The 26,293-nt window shown below is 41.8% G+C and overlaps 1 protein-coding gene across 1 annotated transcript in view; it reads right to left on the reverse strand.

The window, feature by feature from the left end:
* The window catches only part of LOC310854649 (leucine zipper protein 2-like), a gene marked incomplete at its 3' end in the record, with an annotated part of 189,669 nt that extends 182,355 nt beyond the window's left edge, over positions 1 to 7,314 (reverse strand). The window contains exon 1 of the mRNA XM_083759324.1: positions 7,194 to 7,314. Within this exon, the coding sequence (XP_083615450.1) occupies positions 7,194 to 7,255 (62 nt within the window). The 5' untranslated portion in view covers positions 7,256 to 7,314. The remainder of the gene's footprint in view (positions 1 to 7,193) is intronic.
* Positions 7,315 to 26,293: the final 18,979 nt, after the last annotated feature.

Here is a 26,293-nt window from a genome sequence, read left to right on the forward strand (position 1 = left end):
CTGCTCAGGCACAACACTATTATAAATAAAAAGATTGAATATACAAAGACATGGCAAGAACAATGAACCATAATGACAATAAGTGGCTTTTGAATTCTGATAAGACTCCCATTCAGGAAATACATCCATACAGTATATAAATACATATATAATATTAAAAAGGCATATAAGAAATCTAAGATAGGCACGGAAAACCTCCAACCAAGTACTGTGGCAGACAATGTTGGTCCAATTATGATCTAAATAAGGGTCCCAAATTTTGTAGAAAGTGTCCAATCTAGAATGCAACATTCATGTAATGTATTCACAAGGAATGCAGTCCATTATAATGTTATGCCATGATTTATTTGACGGAGAAACCACTTTAATAAAGCAATGTACCGGACAGAGTAACTTCTTCTACTGTGGCATTTCCGGGTTGTTACTGCGCCGATCCAGTGGGATGCATTTTATTTCATGACAAAAACAGTGCATTTTAGAGAGAAGCTGGGGACCTGAGACACTTTGAGAATAGACTTTCACCACGGTCTAGCAGGCTTTGTTTTCGGTGAGTAGTTACTTCGTTTTGTTTATTCTCGGGGAATTCTAAAGCCTCGCACGGCAGTGGGAAAACTGCTACAGAGCAGTGGATGGGTGCAGTCCGGCAGTGTGTCAGTGAGACTGACCAGTTGAACCAGGGCTAGAGGGGAGGCATACTATCATCCGACAGAGCATTGCTCCGAAGGAGCAATGCTCCGAGGTGCACTGCGGGTCGGGAGAGGGTTGCGGTTAGGTTTAGGTGTCTGCCCCGGGGGAGGTTAGGGTGAGGGAGGAGGTAGGTTGTCGTTCGGACCAATGCTCCGTCGGACAAAAGGCATGCACTCGGGCTAGAGCTGATCTAATGTAATAAAAATAAACTAACTAAAACCACTTATAGTCCTTATGTTGAATATTCTTGAGTTACTTCACTGGTGCTTAAATGCTTTTGAACATTTTCTTTCCTGTCATTCCCTTTCCAATTGGCACCCTGGTGCCCCCTGGCGGTACCCATGGGGATACACAGCCTTTAATTTGAATACCATTGGTCTCTAGAGATCAAGAGTTCATGGAAGGTCGGTCTGTTTGCCACTGTGCTGAAGTACTTTAGCTTGAGCTGAGCTAATAAGAACCAAACAATTCATGCTGAATATTGTACTTTTTGAAACTAATTAAAAAGTTCCACAACCAGTGAAGCGTTTATTGTCTTGGCAGGAAAATGTCTCCGTAATATTATTCATCACAAAAGCTTCTCTCGCTATATAGTCAGACAAGCCCCTTTGAAACTTCAAATTCAAATGCCGCTTTGCAAAGTATAGCATTGTTTCGGCAATAAAGCTTGTCAGTCTAAACATTCCAGACTCTCACGTTGCCTTCCGGTAAAACAAATCAAACAATGAATTTAGATAATGACGGACATTCACTATACGGTGCACAATCACACTGAAGTTCATTACAGAGAGGTTTGCTTGGAAGACACACAGTTCGAGTAAACACTGCATTCCACTTTTCCTTAGGCAAGCATTATTTGTTCAAAATGGCGGTCCTTTCATCAGGCGGGCACTAAACAATGGTCAGGGGAATTGGCAGATTGCTCTCTCTTAGTTGCTGGTCGTGCCAGACACGCTGCAGTCCATCAATGTATAGATTAAAGACATTACCATCTCTGGTCGATAGCAGGGTCTAATTCCCCCTGTGTTTCACACTTGACCTCCAGTCAATTCTTACTTTCCCCACAGTGTCACACATTATTTCAGCTACTTGAAAGAACGTACGTTTGTGTATCGCGTATAGTTAAGTGCAAATCAAATTGTAATTGTCAATTTTGCAATGCCATGCTAGTTCCATTTAATACAATGACACGTTTCATTCAAACACTGTCTAATGTCGCCCTTCTTGATTAAATTAATTGATTGTGTTTTGTAAGAAGGTAGATCTAAATCAGGGGTGCCCGAAAGGTGGTTCGTGATCATGCAGTTGACCACAAAGGCTGTGCAGGTAGATCACAGCATGGCATGGTCCTAAAAATGAATTTCATTTAAATAGGCTATTTAAAAAATAACTTTGGGGATTCTGACACTTGAATTAAAGGTATATTCAGTGATTTAACTTAATTCAAATATCACTTACTTTTTTGTTTTGTTGTGATAATCCTCTCTACTATAGAGTGTGCTGACAAGGAGTTCCTCCCTGTCCCCAGTTAACCCCTGGGGGTCAAAAAACCTTCGGTTTCGTTTTTGGCTCTCTATCCTGATTGGATGAAAGGCTTTGCCACCTAGCCAAAAACGAAACCTAAGGTTTTTTGAGTGAAATCACTGAATATACCTTTAAGGTGACTTGTCAGCTCAAACCCACAATGCAATACTTTGTTTTCAAGATTGTTGTGCACAAACGTCAGTAGCATTACAACGTTACATACAAAACAAACACCCTACCAATTCCATTCTCCCCTCCATTTCCCCATTCCATGCGTGTTTGAATTAAGTCTTGCTGTACTGTATATGTAACACCAGCGACGCTAAGATCTACCCCCCTCAGGTACATTGTTAAACTAATTTCAGCAACGGGGTGATATTGTTTTTGGTGGGTAGATCTTGTTGAGCTGGTCATTTTGAAAGTGGCTCTCAAGTCAACAAAGTGTGGGCACCCCTGATCTAAATGATTGCATGTAGGCTACACGATGTAGCATGTTTTCCAGATCAACTAGCATATAGTCAGTGAGTCAACAGAGCGAGTTAAAGAAGCCAGCTCATGTTGTCAATTTACATGCATTATGAAGTTGAACAGGTCTCTGTATAGCGTCTTCCACACAACAACACAGCACCACGAAGAAAAGGAAAAAAAAGGAGATAGTTTTAACTTTTAGAATGCTATATGTATAATGCTCATTATATGAATCCTGACAGCTCTTCCAATTTTACAAAGAATACCAATACATTACTGGGGGACTTTATGCCTAACTACCTATTGCACCTCATGATGCAAGATATCTGTTTCCAATGGATTTAGTCACAACTCTAACTATCTTTTTCTTTTTTTACGTCATACAGTAACATTGCTGAATTATATATCACTACAGGCATGTTCTACAGGCCATCAAGCAGATGGAGGCTCTGCTACATTTTTAACGTGTATAACAGTGTTGTTTCCAGTGTTGAGAGGTCGACAGTGGACGCACATACGGGACTCGGTGTTAATGCAAGCCTTTTGTTCAAGTCCATCCATCAAGTACTGCACTTAATTGCACTTAAGTACATCACTTCAGTAAATGTACTAAGTTACTTTCCACCACTTGTATCTCTAAGAGTAAATCGGTGCTTGGTTGTATAGGGTGAGAGGTGGACGGTGGGCACGCGTGGGACTCTGTGTCAATGCAGCCTTTTGTTCTGGATAAGTACCAATTGATTTTTGCAATAGCACAAGCTCTGCACCACGCCTCTTTGGCCTGGAAAATACAGATCAATTCATTACAGTTACCGTACATTTCTGCTTTCTCTCAATCAAGCTCTATACTGTAACCAATAATTGGCAGAGAAATTAAAAAGAGATCCTCCTATTTATTCTGAACTCTCACAGTCTGAGAGAAAATCACGAAAGGGTTTTCATCATCGCTCTCTGATGTTTCCAGTGCAAGTATTACAGTGGGCTATATTCTTGCTTTTGGGCTGAAACCTTGTATCTCCATATTCCTACTAATGCCCCATGTTATACTTTGTTGTTGTTGGCGTATAGATCTGCTGTTTTTACTAACAATGAAAGAATCTTTTAACCCATTTAGGCCCGACGTCGAAATAAAAAAAAAGTCTTCTTCGATTTTTCAAAAATAGCAGACCTACAAGCTCGTAGCGCGCCACCTATGAGCTTGTAGATCTGCTATTTTTCAATAGCCAAAGTATAACATAATGCTTAGTTAAAACACCAAAAGGGGTTCCCGCCCAAAATGGGTTAATCTTCACCTATAATTGTGTGTCTGTGCGTATTATAAATAACAAGTATTTAACAAGAGCTTGTGACTAAATAATCCACTGGAACACAGGTTTCTTAATTTATTCGCCATTTCCTGAAATGATAATAATGCTTTAGTGGTGTATGTTAAGTATATCTGAAGTCATGACAACACTAGTGGTTTCCTCTCAAAGGATGGTTTCATGTTTACAGGAATTAATTTACTAGAGACTAAAGTCTCTCAATGGCCACAAACTGTAGGACATTAAGTCATGTTTATACCTGCGGTTCCTTAATGTCTCAGGTCAGAGTATCTAACTAATCATATGAATTGAATTATATCATACAGTACAAGGACAGTGAGTGAACATTATTATAGCAGCTCTGCTTCCAGTTAATATTTCTTCCCAAAACATTATCAATATTTCTTCCTGCTATAAATGCTCTTCTTTGTCAGGATTTACATGACAGTGACATAAAGACTTTACCAGACATAAACTACAGCAACATACAATACTTCACGATTATGTATTCAGAGTTTCAGACACAAGGTATTAATTCAAGTAAAATATGGGAACACGCTCTTGACTGCATAGAGAGGTTATCAGCCCCCTTTAAATGATCTAACATTACAGTGATTATTAGTCTGTGTTATTGTATTTCACAAGGTAATGTAATCGCTCTCCAGAGGCACAATCTGCACTGATCCGCACACACACACACACACACACACACACACACACACACACACACACACACACACACACACACACACACACACACACACACACACACACACACACACACACACACACACACGAGGTCAGGGGTCAGCCGCGCTGTGAATGGGCCCTGAGATCCCCAATGAATTACCCAAACACACACACTCTTTGCCCAATTAGCATGTCCTGACATTGTTTATAGTGTAAAAATCAGCCTATAGTATGTGAAAGAAAACTTTAAATAAACCACAACCCCATAATATTGTCTCTGTTGGGTGGAAACCTCATGGGTCCAAAATTGTTACTTTTCATGATTCAAATAAAATAAAAATAGCAAATGTAACAGATATACAAGCTTGCAATGCGTTTCGAGCTTGTGGATCTCTTCTAGCTCTGGATTTCATACAGGCTAGAAATTAAACCAGTAAGATAATGTATATAAATAAACATGATGATTCAGATCATGAGATCAATGATCAATGAGTGAAACCTCACTCTCTCCACCAAGAGCATATAGACAGTTGTAACATAATGTATTGCATCTAATCTTGAATCTCTTGAATAGTTTTCATTTGGTTTTTGACCATTTTACTCACCTGGAATGTTTTAGCGTTAGTCTAGTTTTAGTCGACTAAATGACATGAGATTTTAGTCGACTAAAACGTATTTTGGCAGGCCTCGATGACGTATCAATGTAGTATTATACAACCGATTATTTGCATAGCAAAACGATTCGATACCAATTATTTGCATTGCAAAACAATACGACGTGATACATAGTCAATGTTGCCGTTTTCATTTCGATATACTTCGATTCTTGAAATTAAATTGGTTTTTCGATGCAGTTATTATATCGTTACGACCCTATGCATCAGTGTGACTCTACATTTGACAAAAGTCTGGTTATAAACAATAACCTTGACTTCTCTTACAATAATGCTGTTATCTGCAGTGAGTCCTGAAGCGGAAATAGTCTTTCACAGAATGCTTAATGGCAAATCCAGCAGACCAGTCTGTCTAATGTTTGTTTGGCATCAGTTAATTATAATATGTCATCTAGAAAACGTGTATCTCCATATTTCAGCCTTTTACGCCGTAGATCAAGTGTTTTTTGTTTGTTTGTTCTGTAAATTAATGCCCTATACTTCGGCGTATGACAGTGTAGAACATAGCAAAATATTGCTTTTCTCTTCAAACATTTAGAATTTTGCCTAGAATCTCATGCCCAAAATAAGCCAGGTCGAAAGTAGATAAGTCTTGTCTGTGGGTTTTATGGATATAATAACCAATGAAAAGTATTGCCAAGGGCTTCTGACTAAATTGGATCCATTGCAACACAGGATATTTTTGTATTATTATTTTTGGTTCTCTTTCATTTCTTGAAAAGTAACGTTTTGGACACGTTTTTGGACATACAAGGTTTCCACCCGTCACAGCGACGATATGTTTTCTTATCCGTGTTTGCAAAGTGCCAAACTGAATTCATCCCCGTTGGGCGCTTCTATAAAGCCAGTATACTCTTTAAGAGTAATAAGAGTAAATAGTACACAGCTGCTATCATCATCACTGCAACACCATTTAAGACTAAATAGTGTACATCTGCTGTAATAAACCTAATACTCTTCCATCATCAACCTAAAACTCTTTAAGACTTATGAGTATACATTCAACTGCTATCATCAATACTCATCAATACCAGTACTAATATTAACAAAGGAAGAAAGCCCTGAGTTCTTGGATGGATGGATGGTTCTTGGATGGATGGCTGTGAGAAGAGCTGTGGTTGAGACGAGGAATGATTGTTTTAATCAAGCGATTAATCCATCCTCCCACTCAGACCTCCGTCACCATTCTTTCAGTCCATCACTTACTCTAGTTCAAGTCCAATTCTTTATTCCGCACGCACGCACGCAGACGCACGCACACGCACACACAGACACAGTTTTCTTTTTTAAAGACACTGCAACACGTCTCCCTTTCCTTTCCTCTCTCTTCAGTGCAGACCTCCAACTCACTCGCTGCCAAAACTGCAGGCAGTAAAAGTCTCCTATACAAGCCATGACAGTAAGAATGCAGTAGAAAGGCATCAGGCATTCAGAACAGTTAAAGTCTCCTACAAAGCCATGACCGTGATAATGCAGGAGAAAGGCATCATGGCATTCAGAACACTGTAAGTAGGGTCTCTTAATCTGCCCACAACTGGCAATAAGGAGGAAAGCAGCCCGGTTCAACAGATAAGCTCTTCTTTCATCCCTCCACACAGAGCGTTCAAACAAAGAAAACTCCAGCTAAGAAAAGAGTCAATAAAAATACACTAAAATAAAACACCCAAAAGGCACAACCTAGATTTGATATGACTAAACATAGCTTCAGATGAATGAAATCTACAGTAGTCGGTGGTGTATGCATGGCAAGCTATACGCTGTTTGTTTCACTTGAGTCACTGGCAGCTGAAGCTGACATAAAAATAAAAAAACATCTCTTCTTATTTATGAGTTATGTGTGACTTACCTAGTGTTGAGGCTCACAGCCGGACAGAGGAGCAGCAAGCCAAGAGCTTGGATGAATTTCATAGCTGTGTGGTCTCACTCTCCCGTTCGCTCTCCTATATCAGTTGCTTGCTTCTCTCTCTAGTTGTTAGCACACCCTCACACGCGCCACAGACACACAAGCAGTGAGGCAGACAGATGCAACACAGTGGCTGGGACTGGGAGAGAGGGAGGATCTGTGGCTTTAAATAACGCAGGCAGCCAGGCACACGGAGGGACTCGCTAATGGGAATGAACGGGAGGGGCTGAATCCTGCTAGACACAGAGAGAGAGAGAGAGAGAGAGAGATGCAGTGATGTCAGAGCCTGGTTCGGTGCAGCCATTGGCGAGAGGTTCTCTCTCTCTTTCTGTGTGTGTGTGTGTGTGTGTGTGTGTGTGTGTGTGTGTGTGTGACTGTGTGTGTGTGTGTGTGTGTGTGTGTGTGTGTGTGTGTGTGTGTGTGTGTGTGTGTGTGTGTGTGTGTGTGTGTGTGTGCGTGTGATGATGCTCCTGTGAAATCACAGCTCTTACCTTTGATGTCAGAGACTCAGACAGCAGAACAATTAAATTGGCAGCCATGAGTGCAAGCAAACCATGGGGTCATTGAAGACCCCTTTCAACCCTTATCTTTTCCCTTTTTTGAGGGACGTTAGCCCTTCCTATAATTATGCACAGCTTTTTGTGTTTGTACCACGAAATGTGATGTATGAGGATTCCGATTCCGGTTCTGCTTATCGATTCCGGTTCTTCTCATCGATTCCGGCTCTGCTTATCGATTCCAGTTCTTCTTATCGATTCCGGCTCCGGATCCTATCTCAGCATGCATACGCATAAAAAAGCCAGCACGACCACAATACTTGCGCGCTCTGCTTGCGCGTACTAATAGCAGAGGGTCAATTCGGAGGCGGCTCCATGTTCCGCGGTTCTTTTCCGGTGCGGGTTGGTCAAATTGGATCCGTGAAGACCTCTAGGACCATGGTTCCCAAACTTTGTCATGTCAAGGACCGCCAAATTGACACTAATTACCCCGCGGACCCCCATTTGAAAAGATATGCCCGGGATCCCAATAAAATAAGATTTGTATGTCTCTAGCAGTGATTTTCAACCCGTTTAATTTCAAGGACCCCCAGTTTGACATGCAATAGTCTACAGACCCCCCATTTAATTGCATTTCTATCTCTGGGACCCCCAATTTATATTGTAAAATAAATGCTAATTTAACTCTGAGAGCGTACAAATGCGGGTCCATTTGGTTCCATTTGTACGCTCTCAGAGTTACAGACCCATAAGCGTCCATTTGGTTCCAAATGATTTAGCTGGGTCCCCCCTGGAACTCCCTCAAGTAACCCTGGGGGTCCCCGGACCCCACTTTGGGAACCACTGCTCTAGGAGGAACTGAAGCCCACTCGTTTGGAATGGAACCTCAGTAGGCTCCTTGGGAAACAGGTGTATATGTGAAGGTGCAAATTACCGAATATTAGGCATGTAACGTATCACGATATTAAAAAAATATATATATTTTTAAGAAAAAATAGTTTTTTAAATTTTATATAATTTATCTTCCCCCCTAAGATTTTTTATGTAACTACATTGTAAAAGAAGTAGCATTACTTTTTTTTATCGATTTATTTAATTTCAATGAATCGATTCATACATATCGTCAGGATTAATATCGATATACGATTAATCGTTACATGCCTACCGAATACAATTTAGGCAATTAGGCCCAACGTAAATAATAAATGAAAACCCCAAAACAAACAATCCTATACCTTGCTCCGGCTATCGAGGGGCTAACAAGTTGTTTGAACGCCACCTGGCTGGAACCTTCATACACCCTCACCCATCATTGTATGTCAACACTGAGTATGGCAGGCGGGCACTGTGGAAAGTATAAACTGCTCAGTCTACTGAAGGTACAAATGTCTAGATTCAACATTTACCGCATTAAAGTGTGAGAAGCGTTTCCAAACAAACATACCGTAGTGTTGCTACGTATACGCACACGCCGTAATCTCTCTCTGCTGTCACTGTCTGACTGTGTGATCAATGAATGGGCGGTGCGTGAAGCGAGCGGTTTTAGGTGCGTGCCTGTGCGGTGACAGGGCACTTCAAAATAAAAGGTAAACCAAACGTACAAAAAGTGTCAAAATAAAATATATCCCAAAGCAATGTAAATAAACAAATCAACCTCAAACCAAAATAATTTAAGTTAAAACCAGCAAGTGTCCCCGGCAGTTACACCAATTCATGAAGAGAGTTAAAAGCTTGTGTTTTCAGTTGTGGGCTGTGCCTGTGCGATATGACGTTATATATCGTACATAGAAAATGTCTATCGTGAAAAATGTTCTCTATCATTTATATCGTCGTGTCGCAAAACAAACGTTAGTATTTTACGTCACAGCGCCCACGCCAAGCTGCTATTCTATTTCATAACAAACATGAAGGGAGTCTTAGGGAGATGATAGCTGACGAGATTCAGAGCGGGGTAATACTAAAGTAACAGACCCTTCACTGTTATTTGCAGGTTTCATGTTGGGTCAATAAACTGCGTGAGCCACTCATGTTTAATTTACAACAATTGAGCTTGTCCGTCGGGTGCAAACTCTTTCCTCTTACCTGTGCAGTCCTCATGCTGCATGTCTTCTTGTTTTATTGTTCCAAATAAATTATTCCCTCTGAAAAGTCCTTAATTAAGCAACAGCTTCCAACAACAACAATACAAGACACTAATTGAAGTTGTGATAAAAAAAAGAAACTCGACTCATACGCACAGCTGGGCATGGAGATGGAGAGTAGACGACGCGTTGTCTCTCTCTATCGCCTGTAGTCAATTAAACATTGTTAAGCTTCCCAACGTGTTTAACAAACTGCACTACAACTACAACAGGAAGTGTAACATTTTGAATCCCAGAACTTAAAATGAACTGAAACTGTTATATCATGAGTTTCCCATGTGCATCTAAGTCTGTGTACTTGAACTTGAGATACAGTGTACTTGATATGTATTGTGTACTGCCTGTATACTGTAGCATACTTTATAGATAGCTACGAGAGACATCTCAGCGCCAGCAAGGTCAGCCTTTCTGCATTAAGGCCGATTCATACTCCTATTTTACCGCTGTTTCGGCGCTGTAGTGCCGAAATAATTTCGGCTCGTCAGAAATTTTCAGTAGCAACGAAGAGCCGACTTTAGGACGGTACCCGCCCCCCCCCCCCCCCCCCCCCCCCCCCCCCTCCCCGAACCTCAAATGACGTCAAATTGTAGGCTCTACAGAGCCGAACCGACTTTTATTCGGCTCTAAAATAGGAGTATGAATCGGCCCTTAGGCAGGTTACTTAGTCTCATATCTTATTGCCACGTCATTATGATCCAGCACTATATATGTTCCTGTTGTGTAATAAACTCTGTGAACCTTTAGCGTGATACTGCCTCGTGTCTCATTATTTGTTCTCCCGGGCCCGCCACCGCAGTCGTCGTACCAAAGGAATACCTCAACCGGATTATCACACACCACCCAGCCTGCACACACTACCTCTGTCTGAACCAAACGAGGGTCCCATTAGAGATTACAACAGAAACAACTGTGTATGAGTGACATGACTCACATGAGGTATTTCTTTCCTTACGGAGCTATGTGTGTGGCTGGGTGGCTGGCTGCCTGGGTGGGTGGGTGGTTGTGAGCATGAAATAGCATGCTTGTTTTTCACCACCTGTGCACAACCTAACAAACACACAAACACACACGCACATATTAACTGTATATGATGATTTCGCGTGTGCCAAAACAGTACAGTGACAGTACAGTACAGTAGAGGATACAGTAGAGGGATCCCCACACAGTAACTCTGTCATTTCTCAACCGTTTTGAACGTGGGGCGGCTTGCCGAAATCGGCCCGGCCTCCTGGGCACGTTTCTGGGGACCCCCAGAGACCCCCACATGGTAACTCTCATTTCTCTACAGTTTCGGACGTGGGGCGGCTCGCCGGAACCGGGCCGGCACCCTGGCTGTGGTCCTGTGGGTCTGGAACCTCCGGGGACTCCACACGGAGTTGCACCACTCACTTCACACGGGTGTGATTCTTTTTTTGACAATTTAATGTAGACATACTGTAAGCCTGTACTTCTGTAATGCAGACATAGGCCTGTACTTCTGTCTGAATGGGAAAATCTTATTTATTTATTTTTGCTTTTTAATTGCCATAATAATAATAATAATAATAATAATTATTATTATTATTATTATTATTATAGGCCTATATTATATATTTTTTATTTTGTATTATTTTAGCTTTAGGCCTGTCTGTGCATGGGCAGGGCATCAGTATTATATTAATATAATTAGACTGGATATTGTGATTTGATAGTGTTTGATATTTGATTTTGATATTGGCATAAGTGTGCTTTTCCTGTTTCCTGTGAGTGGTGCAACCACTCCTATAGACAGCTATGTGTGTGTGTCCCTGTGTCCGAGCACGAAAATAGCATACTGAGCTTGTTACAAGATCAACTTACGACTTACATAGCCTAGCCTAGTTGGGGTTACACATGCGTACAATACTATATGATGGTATTCATTTAGCCTACCCTTCCATATCTTTTGGGAATTTGAGATTTACCTCATAAAATATTTAGAGCGCTAGCTCTTGAACAACAGAATAACGGCAGAATAATAAACAGTCCACCACAAAAGGTGGAGGTCACACACCATAGGTATGATAAATTGTTTCCATTACACCTTTAATAGAGTTTGGAGTATTTTGTTCCCCAGTAGTACCTCCCCTCACCCCCCTCCATATTCTGAATGACTTGCAGCCATTTATTTGGGTCTTATTACAAGCACCATGCATGGATTGGAAACCCATAGACGCCAGCTGTAATGAATCCGCTAGACCAGGGATGGGCAACTTTGACGATGGAGATGGCCAATAGTTCCACACTCACTCCAGAGGGCCACATTGCATATTACTGTATAGCAAAAATAGCCGATCTACAAGCTCAAAATGTGTCGCACTGCGACACATTTTGTGAATTTAAATCCACAATACATATTTTCTATTTTTGAATTGGAATCCTGAAAAGTAACCCTTTTATTATTTATTTTTATTTAATGTTATGAACTATATTGGACATAAAAAAAGACAATAACATTTTAATACTAGTCATTAAGTTATACACATATAGACTGAAGTAATTAAAGCGTGTCGTGTTTGCATGTTTTGGAATTGTAACAGCTGAAATCAATAATGTATCAGTGTTCCAATATTAACCTGCGGGCCACATTAAGTGAAGGTGGGGGCCGCATGTGTCCCCCGGGCCGCCATTTGCCCATGTATGCGCTAGACACCAACTTGCATTGGTGAGGACGCTGTCGGGGGCAATGTCCCTTAAGTGTCCTTTGAGGACTATCCTCTAATCTGTCTTAATCATACAGCCACAAAGAGGCCGTCACCATCACTACAGGTAACCTGTTACATCATGGTATCACTATGCAGTGCACGGTCACCCCATATACTTGAGATGATACATCGGCTATTTTGCAGTAGATAATTCTGATTTTTTTTATTTTTTATGTTTACCTATAATGCCCAAAATAGTCATGGCAGCTAGGTTGAAAGTGGTTAATTTGTAAGTTTCTAAATACCTCAAATAACTTTTAATCAAGCCTTTAAATTTGACCTTGTATTTCAGTTAGAGTTTAACGTGGTTTGAATTAATTCAGCCACAGCTCAGTCACTAGTTTATGGTGATTATTTGGAGGCTTCTCAAATACCAGTTTATGGTGATTATATGGAGTTTAACCCATTTTGACCGAGACCGATTCTACAAAATGTCTTCTAAATCCTACAGTTATCTGAAAAACCCATGTTTCTATGTCAGTCGTTCTCAAACATTTTCTTGTCAAGGACCCCCAAAAATATATGTAATGAAAATGAAAATATGTTGTTCCAGGAACCTTTTGCACCACATTTTCATGACTTTTCAAAAATAGCAGACCTACAAGCTCGTAGCTCGCCACTCGGTGGTGCGCCATGAGCTTGTAGATCTGCTATTTTTCAGTAGAACAGAATGCTTAAAACACCAAAAGAGGTTCCCGTACAGAATGGTTTAATGGGAGATTTGGGGAGGATAGATTCTCTCTCAACTGTGCTGTCAGCCTGGTGCTGCCAGTAACGATTCAAGACATTTTATTATTAGAAACCTAGTGTCCCTATTCTGAGCATGTTAGAATAGGCAAACATTCAGAGAAAAAGATCTACAAGCTCATAGAGTGAAGATATTTTGTGTAGAGGGACACATGAAGTCCACTGCTTTTTCCCTCAACACCAACTGCCAAAAGTATAGCAGATCTACAAGCTTACATCATGGCCTGCTATTTATACTGTTCGCCCCTGAAGAGAGATGCTAGAGTTAATGTGGTTAAGTATTAATAATACAGTGTATTTCTGATCGGTGGGCAAAAACACCCCACAAAAACCTGCATCCATATACACAGACATTGGTGTTGTAGAGAATAATCACAAGACTAGCAAATACTAGGCCTATATTTAGAATTTGGAAAGTGCACCATCCCATTCTACCCAGATCTACAGTATATGTTGCAGCCAAAAAGAAAACAAATATACAGAATAATATACAGAATGTAACTGAATGCATAAACAACCGGGATGTACAGAATATACATTTGTGCAGCAGACACATGGCCAAACTCTATACAGTATCCTACACTTTGCAAATAGCATATTATGTGTTGAACTATAGCAATTGTAAGCCAGTTGCAGTACAGTAGCCAACTGTACAGCTATAGCCAAGATACTCCTGCCTAGCCTGGATGAACGCCTCTCTGACCACTCTCAGGCAGTTAGACCTCATCCAAAAGAAGGCCTTAAAAATCATCGGGGTAGATGAGGACCTTGCCCTACAGCAGTACGCCATCGGCAAGCTGAGTCATCGCAGAACAGTTGCCGCAACAACTGTTCTCTACAAGATGCACACTCCCCACTGTCCAGTGGACCTCAAAGCACTACTACCTCAAGCTCACACCTCAGGTCGAATCACCCGGAGAGTACTACCAAGCCACGCCCTGGAAACCCCCAAGTCAAACACCAAATGCCTTGATAGGAGCTTTCTCCACTCTGCTATAAGGACATGGAACAGCCTTCCCCCTGTGGTTGTTGGAGACATTACATCTAGCAGCGTTCACGCCTTCAAGAAGAGGCTGAACAAACACCTCCTCAGTATGTGGCTGTAATCCCACAAAGCTCAAGGACTGTCATTCATCCAGCATTCAGTTTAGACATACTGTATGCCTGACTGAGTAGCTGCAGGTCATTGATAGCCTCTTTGAATGTATTTTTCTCATAGCCTGCATCTGCTTTAGCTTAATAAAAAAGAAGAAGAGATAATGCAACCCAGCAACACAACACAAACGCAAACAGAAGGTTAACTGCCTTATTCAAAAACCTACAGTATAAACGATACTCCAGTGGTGGAAAGTAACTGAGTATATTTACTCAAGTACTGTACTAAAGTATTTTTTTGTTCGTAGCTAATTTGTCTAACTTTTATATATTAAATGTAAAATTCTGCTTAATGAGTACTTTTACATTTAGATTTTCATATATTATACAAATATCTTTCTCTCTTTGTCTCAAGTAAAGCATTGAAATACAGGAATTGTACATGGTTGGTATTGCTACTTTTACGTACAAAAGCTGTTCCTAGCTCACCACGGCTTGTTAATGGCGAGGACCGTCACGACCGTGTGAACTCAGTCATTTTCAACCAGAGCTGCTTTCCCCAACAAGACCAAAATATGTGGTGTGTCAAAATATGTGGTGTGTCTTCAGGCCTGGTCCTCTGGGACTGCATGGTGCTGTGGCTGCTTTCATATCCGACCAGGTATTTCATTGTGTTTGTTTTGCTGCACCTTGTCAACAGGGTGAAAGCAATTAACATGGCAGCGGAAAACCAGCCATGATACGTTTTGAAGAGCCCTGCTTTAGGCTACCGTCTGCTTGCCTACACCTCAAAGTGATGGGGAAACAAGTCAGTCATTATTATGGTCACAGTATGCTTATTGATGTTGATTTTTGCCAAAATGTTAACTGAATTAATTATACTTAGTTGACCAGGGGCAACCTATATTGGTAAGGAAAGGAAAGGTACTATGTTTACCCAGGGTAACTGGACTAAGCCCAAGAACTTGTTTACAGCCAGGCCCTGCTCATAGAACATTTCATGGTAGGGGTTCAATGCCTTGTCCAAGGGCACTTCAGCGGTGGTAATTTTAACGTGCCGGTCCAGGGATACGAACTAGCGACCTTCCGATATCAAGACCGCTCCGCAAACCGTTCGGCCACCGCTGGTCACCTCCTTATTTTCCCCTATATGATTGATTGAAAACAGTTTGTAGAATGGGTACAGTTCAACCAAAGTAGAGGTCAATACAAAATCTGCTAAGAGGATAAAACCAGAAAAATTAAGACGTGTTTACATCAGGATCCTCCATTTTCAATTAAAATGTGATCAAAATGGAAGTCAGAATTAGTTTTCCTACTTCAAAACAAAATACGCACTCTTTTTTTTCCCTCAGCATAAATATGAAGTAGCATATAAGATAAGTTGATACTCATTAAAATATTCATAGTCTGTTAGCCTATCTCTGTTTACAGAGGGTTTGTAATGAAACCAACTTTATTTATTTACTCTCATGGAAGAGAGAAACATTCCCCAATTAGGGCAGCAAATGTAATGCTCAAGTTTTCTGAAATGCGTGACGGCACAAAGCTTTAGCTGAAGTAGAAGCACTGCTTAAAACAAAATATTCTTAACTTTTGCACCTGTTAATCAAAACAATGCTTCATAAGGAAACTAAATAACTAAACGCCTGTGATGTGATTTGATCAGATTCCTACAGGAAGAGGTGTTGTCACTCTGTTGTTAAGCTATTACAGATAGGATCAGGCTTCTTTAGGCCTACTTGTGATAAATGTTTTATAGCATTTTCTAGCAGCCATAGTTGCCCATCAGTGCTGCCTTGGATAACTGCTACTGTACATACAGTATAAGCACTGACATTCATTTGAGTGACAGGTCCACTTTTATCGGACAATTAACAGCATCAACCCAACATTGATGTGTGACCTTATGGATCGGCTTATCTTCAGTGAAGAGATTTGGTGTGTGGAGGTAAAATGGTAAATATGAAATGATGAATCGTGCATTTAATAGCGCACAGCCTTCATCCAAGGCGCATACAAAATGTGCATTCACCCATTCCTTCATACAGACAGCAGACGAAACCACTTACCCTGTTGGGTTGAACTAGCTGTGACAGACATACTTTGATGTTGGAATTTGGAAAAGCTGTTTAATAAAGTGCCAGGTGGGATGGAGTTGACTGCCGCCGTAAGTTATCGGACTGCTGAAGAACTGAGAATGAATCTAAAAATCTATGATGTTAGATCAATCTAAGGCACCAAGCTGCTCACCAGTAGCAGTAAGGGGTTCAGTATTTTTGTTTCAAGACACTTCGACGCTAACCCAGATGGGGGATTGAACCGGGAACCTTCTGATTCCCAATCAGGGAAACTCCTGAGCCACTTAACTGCTGCCCTGGGAAAAAAGGAGTGGTCTGTATAATGGTAAATGGTGCATTTATATATAACCTTTATCCAAGGAGCTTTACATTATAGATTGTGCATTACATTAACCCATTCATACACCGATGGCGGAGGAAACCATGCAAGGCATCAACCAGCACATCAGGAGCAATTTGGGGTTCAGTGACTTGCTCAAGGACACTTCGACACTAACTTTGGGGGAGCCCAGGTTCGAACTGGCAACAATGTGGTTACCATCCGGCCACTCTACACCTGAGTCCCTGAACCAATGGTGTCACACCATTTTACTGCACATATTGTACAAAATGTGTATGGAGTAAAAGCTCTGATGTGTCAGTCTCCACTAAACCAGCTGTCTTCACAAACTCTTATTTAATGTCAAGGACCCCCAAATTGATATGTATTTGGTCACGGACCCCCATCTGAAAATGTTTTGTGCCAGGGACCCCCAGAAGAGAAGATTTATATTAAAGAATTATCAACATGATTCAAACTTTTCCAAACATTTTCGATATTAAAAAAAAAGCATTAAAAAAATAGAGAAACAGATGTGCAAACTTGCAGCTTGTAGATCTGCTACTTTTTTAATAGCCAATGTATCAATGGATAAAGTGGTTGAAGTGATTGTGATGCTGTATTAACTGCTTTAGCTGGGGAACCCCCCCCAAGGACCCCACTTTGAGAACCACTGCACTAGAGACTCAGTTCAAAGGAATGCTCCAGAATATTTTTCACCGTGATTGCTCATGCTTCAATTGATTTATTTTACTGATGGTTGTTCTGTATAAAGTTCCTTTGTAATTTACCCTGATTTATAATGTTTGATGTATTATCTTCTGACTGTATTTTATGTATTGTAACCTCGGCTATGTTGAAAATGAGGGCTTGCCCTCAACTGTATTCCAAGTATAAATAAAGGTGAGAAAGAAAGAAAGAAAGAAAGAAAGAAAGACCAACAATGACTGTATCGTGACTGTCAGGTGGAAACCTTGTTTGTCCAAAACTGTAGATCCGGTGTAGTTATTATTATTTAATCACAAACTCTATACTTTTCATTCGTTCAGAGATTATAACCTGGGACACCAGGTGTCACATACATTTGTTTGTTTTAATAACGAAAATAACATTACAATCTAACAACGCATTGCATTACAAGGCGATTGGGATAGGCTATTTTCACTTATTTTGCTGTCATATGACAAATTGATTTATTTATTCATGAAAACAAAATGAAAATGCCGGACAGAGCTAATAAAATAAAAAAACAAGGTATAAAACTAGTAGATAATAAAGGTTAGAATACAACCGTACAGGTGCAGATCTTTGTCGCCAAGCGACAAGTAGAAATTAGGCAATAAACCGAACGCAGATAAGTAGACAAAATCTCACAACTCCAGTGCAACACACAATGGCAGGGGACACAGTTGTAGAGTCAGAGGCGCCCCCAAGAGGCACAGCACTACAATTACAGTAAAGACGTCTGAAGATTATCAATTTAACTTTTTTCCAAATATACAAAGTATAAAATATCATGGATTAATTAAACAGTGGACGTCACAAAGGAAACATTCAGACTTGCGAGGTGCCCCTGGTGTGTGGCTGTGGCCCCACAGGCACCAAACTTGGCACAAACGCTGTCCATGCGTCTGCCATGAGAATAGACCACCCCCCCCCCCCCCAGGGGCCATTATGTGACCCTTTTATAGGCCTCAGTGGCCCCCAGCGTCTACAGGTGTACTGTTGATTCAATCTGCACCAAACTTGGCACAAACAATGTTCAGGGGTCTGCTATGAGAATACTCACACCATACAACCAGTGTTGATTTCATCGACTAAAACTAAGACAAAAAATGTCCTATGATGACTAAAACTAAGACAAATAATGTCCGTTGACTATCTTTTTTTCACTGACGAAAACTAAATGGAAACTAAATGAAAACTAAGCTATGATGACTATGATTTCCTCAACAAATACAAAATGTTAGGAAGGGACTAGTGGACAAGACATCCACTATAAGTCATTTTACACTTGGTTGCATGCTGAAAATAGCTGATCTACAAGCCCACACAGCGTGACGCGTTGTGTGCTTGTAGATCGGCTATTTTCAGCAAGTGTAAAATCAGCCATTACGGCATCAAGGCCTGCCAAAATACATTTTGTTCGACTAAATCAACTGTAGATTTAGTCGACTAAAATCATATGACATTTAGTAGACTAAAACTAGCCTAACACTAAAGCATTCCAGGTGACTAAAATGTGACTAAAACTAAATGAAAACTATTCAAGAGAAACTAAAATCTAAATTTGCTGCCAAAAACAACACTGCATACAACGCAGCTTACTGTGTCAGGGTGCCCCAGGGGCCCACGTTGGTCAACCCAGAGCCATAGAGTAAGACAAGAGTTACGACACACTTCGTCCACTTCCAATGGCTGCACTTCTACGTTTACGGAATGCATTGGAGTCTATGGGCTCGCGCGAGAACATGAACCACGTGACTGGGCTGCTTTATGCCCCCTCAATGTCGCAACTCTGTCTATAATCTATGGCTCTGGTTCAACCAAACCTACTGCAGTCAGGGGCCCCTAAGGCAGTGGTTCCCAAAGTGGGGTCCTGGACCCCTATAGGGTACTTGAGGGAGTTCCAGGGGGTCCCCAGCTAAATGATAGTTAGGAACCAAATGGACCCTTATGGGTCTGTGACTCTGAGAGTGTACAAATAGAACCAAATGGACCTCTCAGATTTAAATTAGCAGTGGTTTTACAATATAAATTGGGGTACCAGAGATAGAAAATCCATTAAACCGGGGGTCCGTAGCATAATGCGTGTGAAACTGGGGGTCCATGAAATTAATATGTTTTGGAATCACTGCTAGAGCCGTAAAAACCCTCCCTTATCGGGGTAACTGGCAAATGTTTTCAAATGGGCCTAATAAATGTTGATTTGGGGGTCCTTGACACGAGACAGTTTGGGAACCACTGCCCTAAGGGACACACGTTGTGCAACCCAGCATAATCCTCCCGAAACTAATCTTACCTCACCTGTATCTTTGTTCTAGTGTATTATTTTATAGATTTTTTTCTCTACAGAATGTTTGAACGTTTTGAATAATTCAATCTGAAATAGGGACGCCAGGTTGACACAACTTGACAGTGGTCAAGTGGAAAGATGCATTCAGAATATTGTTTAAGCTCCCAGGACTGACAAGTATACAAGTCATGAGGTTATATCTTCCCTTCTTCTCTGGAGTCCTGCCAGAGGTAGAAAACTGACGTTCCCTGATGTCATCGCTAGGGACACAGGCACCAGTAAGCAGGAACTGGGGATGGCAATGAAGGACTGGGAAGTCTGTCGTGTTATTGTGAAATCCACGATCTCGACCGCGGTCGAAAAATGATGACGACAAGTCATGATGCTTGTGCCTACATTGTGTCGAGGAATGTTCATCAGCTTAATTGCGTCAAACATTTTTATCTTAAGGGCTCGATCTAACTGATATGTCTGGAGACCTTGGAACAGATATTCCTGTATTGTGTTGTCTTTATATTTGATAGATTTTTCTTTAAAGTGTGCACGTGCGTGCGTACGTGCCTGCGTGCGTGCTAATTGAAGCAGTGGATTCTGGAGAAGAAGCCTGGGGGAGATTGTTCATTTTCTTCTACAAATGATGTGACACATTGTTCTGCAGAGAGAGATGACGTGGAGGCGGTCGATCCTCCTGTGTGTGGAGCATGAGAACAAAGCACAACCCAGAGCAGAGTTTCTGGGGATTAGAAGATGAGGATTAGACTGTAGTGGAATGAATGAATGAATGGATGGAGGATCGCTGACGAAGCAGCACAGGTGCACAGCTGAGCTTTGAGTCTCGATCTACCTCTAAGTCAGGGGTTCTCAACCCGTGGGTCGCGATCCCTCAGGGGGTCGCCAAATTATTTTGGGGGGTCCCCAAATTATTAAAAAATGTATATATATGGGGGCACGGTGGCACAGTTGGTAGTGCTGTCGCTTCACAGCTAGAAGGTCCTGGGTTCGATTCCCGCTGGGGACGCTGTGGGCACTGGCGGCGTGTTCCCTCCTCTGCGTCATCAGTGCCCATACCCGAGGCGGGGGTTGGTGAAAGGGCCTTTCTGTGTGGAGTTTGCATGTTCTCCCCGTGTCCCCTAGGGTAGATACCCTCACAAAAACATGCCGTAATCCTGGTCTCTAAAACTACCTCCCCCTGGCCAGCCGGGGCGCCTGATAGAGGGAAAAGGAACTGGTCGGAATAACGTGTCCCTTCCACACGCTACATCCGGCTGGGGAAATTCCCCTCTGTCAGGTGAAAAGAAGCAGCTTGGACTCCTCATGCATAGAAGGAGACATGAGGTCAGTCTGCTGCCCCCCCAGGTTGGCAGAGGAAGTGTAGCGCCCAGGATTACATTAGACAATTGACACAACTTATGCTCAAACTAACAAGAGGAGGTTGATTTCACATTATGGGAAATCATACTATAATACTTTGTCGGGTGCCCAGGTGTCTTTGTGCTTGGACTAGGGGTCGTCAACAGGGAGTCCGGGACCCCTAGGGGTCCTCAGAGTTACTACAGGGAGCCAAATCTTAGCGTGATTATTTTTTTCTTTTCTTCTTTTACATCCCAATTACATGCCATCACCATTGACGGAGAAGACCCTATGATTTGCCCACGTGAACTCGAAGTAGTAATCGGCCATTTCGGAGTCACCGTCGGGACCCTAATCTAGCGATAGAAACGCTAATATGCTAACCGGGAGGTCGTGGTCATTTCTTTATTGAGCTCTGAACATTGTCCCTCACCCCATATCACCTCAATCTGAGTTTTTGAATTTCAATGACATCACACCATGGAAGCAAGCGTTGCCTAGCGACGGTAAGCTAAAATACGGTCAAAATAATAGTATTAATTCTGGATTAATACTCTTGCTCCATACACAAGATTTCATGGGTTTGGCATAGATTGTGTTAACCACTTGAACCCTAGGATCACTATTCGGGAGAGAACATTAACGACACGATAGCGCTGTCAAACAAGTCTGAGGCTATCTATTACATTTATTTGTAAAAGTGTAATCTGCAACACAATTGTATACAATATGTAACGGAGGACTCTGCTTCATCTCTCTCTCAGCTAAAGGGTCCTTGGCCTGAAAAACATTAAAGACCAATTAGACCATATAGGCTTAGAGCATTGACTTTATAACCACAAGCTCCCCAGGTTCAAATGCCGGCCTCAGAGAGCTGGGATGCATGTCAATCCAAATCTCTTTCCTGACTCTCTCTGTGTGCTGTTCTCTCATGAATACAATAAGGCAGAAAGGATGAAAGACAACCTTTAGATAAAGAGCTTGTTGGAGAAAGGAAATGGAAACAGGGCAGAGGTGCTGGCCTGTTGAAGAAGCATCTATAGGGAGGATCAAGTCAAGAGTATTACCGGGTCAAAATGTAATCTGAGGTTGGCCCGGGTGGCTAGTGTAGCGGACCAGGCACCTATAGGCTGCTAAGCCGATCCCGACGACCTTTGCCGTGTGTCACCTCTCATCTCTCTCCCCATTTCTTGTCACCGTACTATTCAATAAAGACAGAAAAAGCCCCCAAAAATATCTTTAAAAAAAGAAAAGAAAAATCAATCAGAAGTCAAAGAGAGGTGACGATGGCCCGCCAGGATAATTAAGTGAACTGTTCTCCATTATATATAGCTGTCTGTCTTAGAAGATTCCTTATGGGAAGCCCAGGGACCATCATCAGTCTGACGTATCTGTCATTGTCTGACAATGGAACGAAGCTTGCACATGGACTTTAGAGAATATTACTTCCACCCTCAGAGGATGAACAATAAAGTCCAGGACTTATTGCCATTGTGATCCTCCCAACACTCACCAAAACATGTCAGATCAGAGCACAGAGAGGCAGTCATGTACAGAATAAACACGATTTTCATGACATGACATGAAAATATGATAAGACTTATTGATCCCACGAGGGAATTGCAGTCGCCAAAGGCAGCACAGTAAGAAAAATGGTAACAAGAAGACTCACCCCGGTGCGTGCCTGTTTTTCCTCCCGGAATTTTCCCCAGTGAGGGGGATAACTTTGTAATATGCTATTGGCTGTTTGTATTCTTTTTGGAAAAATATAAAAAGATACTCCTGTGGAAAGGCTATATTATATTACTTATATTGACCCTATAAACAATTTAGTATTATTTAGTATATAGGTTTTGCCCCCTCAAATGGAACCTCGTCAGATAATCCCCACATATCCTACAACAACTTCTGTGAACAGACTTCACTGTAGTAGCTTTTCATAAATTATATTTGTATTTAGGCTGTCTGCTGTCATGAAAGTTTATAGTTAGAGAAATTCAAAATCCAGCCGTCTGCTGTCCAGCCTCTCCCACCCCTCACTGGGGAAAATTCTGGGAGGAAAACAGAAACGGGGTGAGTCTTCTTGTATTCAGAAAAATACATCATATTCAATGCAACACCCTCGAAAGGGCAAAATATAGAATATACAACACTATACAATATGCGACACTATACACCAGGGGTCCTCAACTAGAAATGATGAAGGTCCACAAATATTTTTTTGAATAAGACCGAGGTCCGGTCCCATGCGCGGCGTCCATCGGAGAGCGGGGCTCTATGCCCGTTTAGTATGGTCAAGCCAAGCTTATACAAATCAGATCCCCTTCCAACCAACCAATAATGGGGTGCAGAGTGCAGGCCCGGAGTGGAACTCCAAATCCAAATCGCGCGCGCGCGTAGCGCGCGCCAGAATTTTGGGGGCCCTTGGGGGACATTTTGGGGGCCTTTGCAGCAATTTCACATGAGAAATGTACCATCTGATGTTATTTATATTATTAACTTAAAAAAAAAGAAAAAAAAAAAAAAAACTTTTTTTTTTTTTTTTTTTGGGGGGTGGTCCGCAAAGAGGTGGTCCGCGGTCCGGTCGTGGACCGCGGTCCGCCAGTTGAATACCCCTGCTATACACCCTCAACAGTGCTTGCAAGATGCATAGTTGCACAGTGACAATAACTGGTGTTATTACATGGCTTGGTTGAATGCTTGATTCTGATTGGTCAATCGCTGAATTCAGCTCAGAAGTGAGTTATGTGATGATAATGACCGCCCCGCTGTATAACACACCTCTGCCTCTGAGCACCAGCTGCGCGGCTGCGCCCCGCTTGATTTACTGCTGTTTCCAACATGACAGCCATGTAAACACACACACACACACACACACGCACGCACGCACGCACGCACACACACACAATGTCAGACTCATTTTCAGCTAAACAGACAGTGCTGCAGCCCTGCAGCTGGTCAGACGCAGCCACCGCAAACTTATGGAATACTTTTTTTCTGTTGTGTTTTGGGTCAATGTATTAATTTATATTAGGTAGCCATGTAATAAGCGGGATAATATCTGGCTAGGTGGTCGTTGTCGGGATATAATTCACCGACAGGGAGTTTAACCACCTCAGCGACTCCCAACTCGGCTTGGCCTCGGTGGTTAAACTCCCTGTCGTGAATTATCTCCCGACAATGATCACCTAGCCAGATATTATCCCTATAGCCAGATATTATCCCTTACATAGTGAATAGTTAATATTGATTGTGAGTCGTCCAATACAAGGTCTTCAGAATGAGTCACTCTGAAGAGGACCTCATTCACAAACAAATGACTGAGAGCAACCTACTCAACAGAGTGTATTTTCTTTTAACCTGGCTGAACCGGCACCTTTTTTTTGTATAGTGGAGTTATTTTTCTTTTAATAAGTAAAGTTAGTGAATGTATAGGGTTGAAGTGGTTAATGTATGTTTTCTAATCAAAATTTAAATCGCCAAAGTAACTAGTAGTGGAGTAAAAGTAAAAATGTTGGCTCTGAGATGTAGTGCAGTAGAAGTAAAATTACTGGAAATAATAAAGTACAAATACCTCAAAATTGTACTTAAGTACAGTACTTAAGTAAAAATACTTAGTTACTTTCCATCACTGTACAATGGTGAACGATATAGATTGTTATCATCGTTAGAGTTGTAGTGCTTCATGTAAACGACATTCTAGTCTCATATCATATTAACTGATACATGCCTAAATTGTATATAACTGCATATTGTCCAGCCCTAGAGCGTAGTGAAGTTGAAGTTGGAGAAGCTCCTATAGCTACAAGCTGCTGAGGGTACTTGGTGGAGTTTAAATAAAAACAAAGGAATGCAATATAATTAAAATGAAGAAACAGTTGAAGTGTGAGAGACAATTGGAATGAGAAATTGCCATTTACATAAGCTGAGCAAAGATAATGCCACGAGCAGCAGCACGGCCCACAGCAGAGCTGGCCCTGGGCTAGGATGTGTCTGGAGGAGGGCAGGGGGTGTGCTGCCATGTCGATGTGTCTCAGCGTGAAGCAAGGCCATGCAAAGGTACTGTAGGAGGGCAAGGCTGGAATGAACCCAGGGTTTCTGAAATGCCAACCGCTAAAACCAGGAGGGTGCCAAGCTGCTGCTGTTGGTGGAGGAACCATCTCATATACAGAAAGAAGAGAAAGCAGTGAGGAAAAAACAAGAATGACTCAGTCATAATGGGTTTTATGCCATTTAGAGTGAGACTATATATGGGTTTTATGCCGTTCAGGCTATGGGTTTTATGGGTAAGTCTCCGATTGGCACCAAGCTAAGCCTCTATATGTCAGTGGTCATCCCAACAGCGACCTACGCCTGTGAGACGTGGCCGAAGACAGACAACACCACCAACAAGTTGGATGTCTTCCACCGACGATGCCTCAGATCCATCCTGAGGATCTCATGGAGAGACCACATCACCAATGAGGAGGTGATGAGAAGGGCAGGTTTAGCACCACTGTCTGTCATCGTCGATGAAAGGAGAAGGAGAATGGCTGGGCACATACTCCGACTGCCAAGAGAGAGACCGGCAAGTATGGCAATGGATTGGATGCCAGAAGGTGGAAAGAGGAAGTGAGGGAGGCCAAAGAAGACATGGAGACAGACAGCTAAGGAAGACCTAAGCGAGATGGGTGTCAGCTGGCACGGAGCAAGAAGGGTCGCCAGAGACCGGAGTAAATGGAGAGGACTCGTCGCCCAATGAACTAAGTCTATGTAAGTCTCCGATTGGCTTAGTAGAGGCAGCCGAGGTAGAGACGAGGTAGCCAATCATGAGCAGAAAAAAAGAGTAATAAGTGTCGGATTCGCATTTAGACTACCATTAGTTGATTAAAAAATAAATCTAATTAATCAAATCTCGTAATCTCGTTTTGGCACAGTGGGGTAAAATAGCTATTCACGAGATGTTCTGCCCAGAATAAGGACACTAGGGTCCATGTAGGCCAGTTAAATAAGATGTTTCTATTGTACAATATAGGCTCCTGACATTTAGAGTGCTTCAGAAAGTGATTGGTACGACGTATACTGTAACACTGGA

The sequence above is a fragment of the Protomyctophum parallelum genome (assembly GCF_964188405.1).
Source record: "Protomyctophum parallelum genome assembly, chromosome: 2".
Taxonomy (NCBI): domain Eukaryota; kingdom Metazoa; phylum Chordata; class Actinopteri; order Myctophiformes; family Myctophidae; genus Protomyctophum; species Protomyctophum parallelum.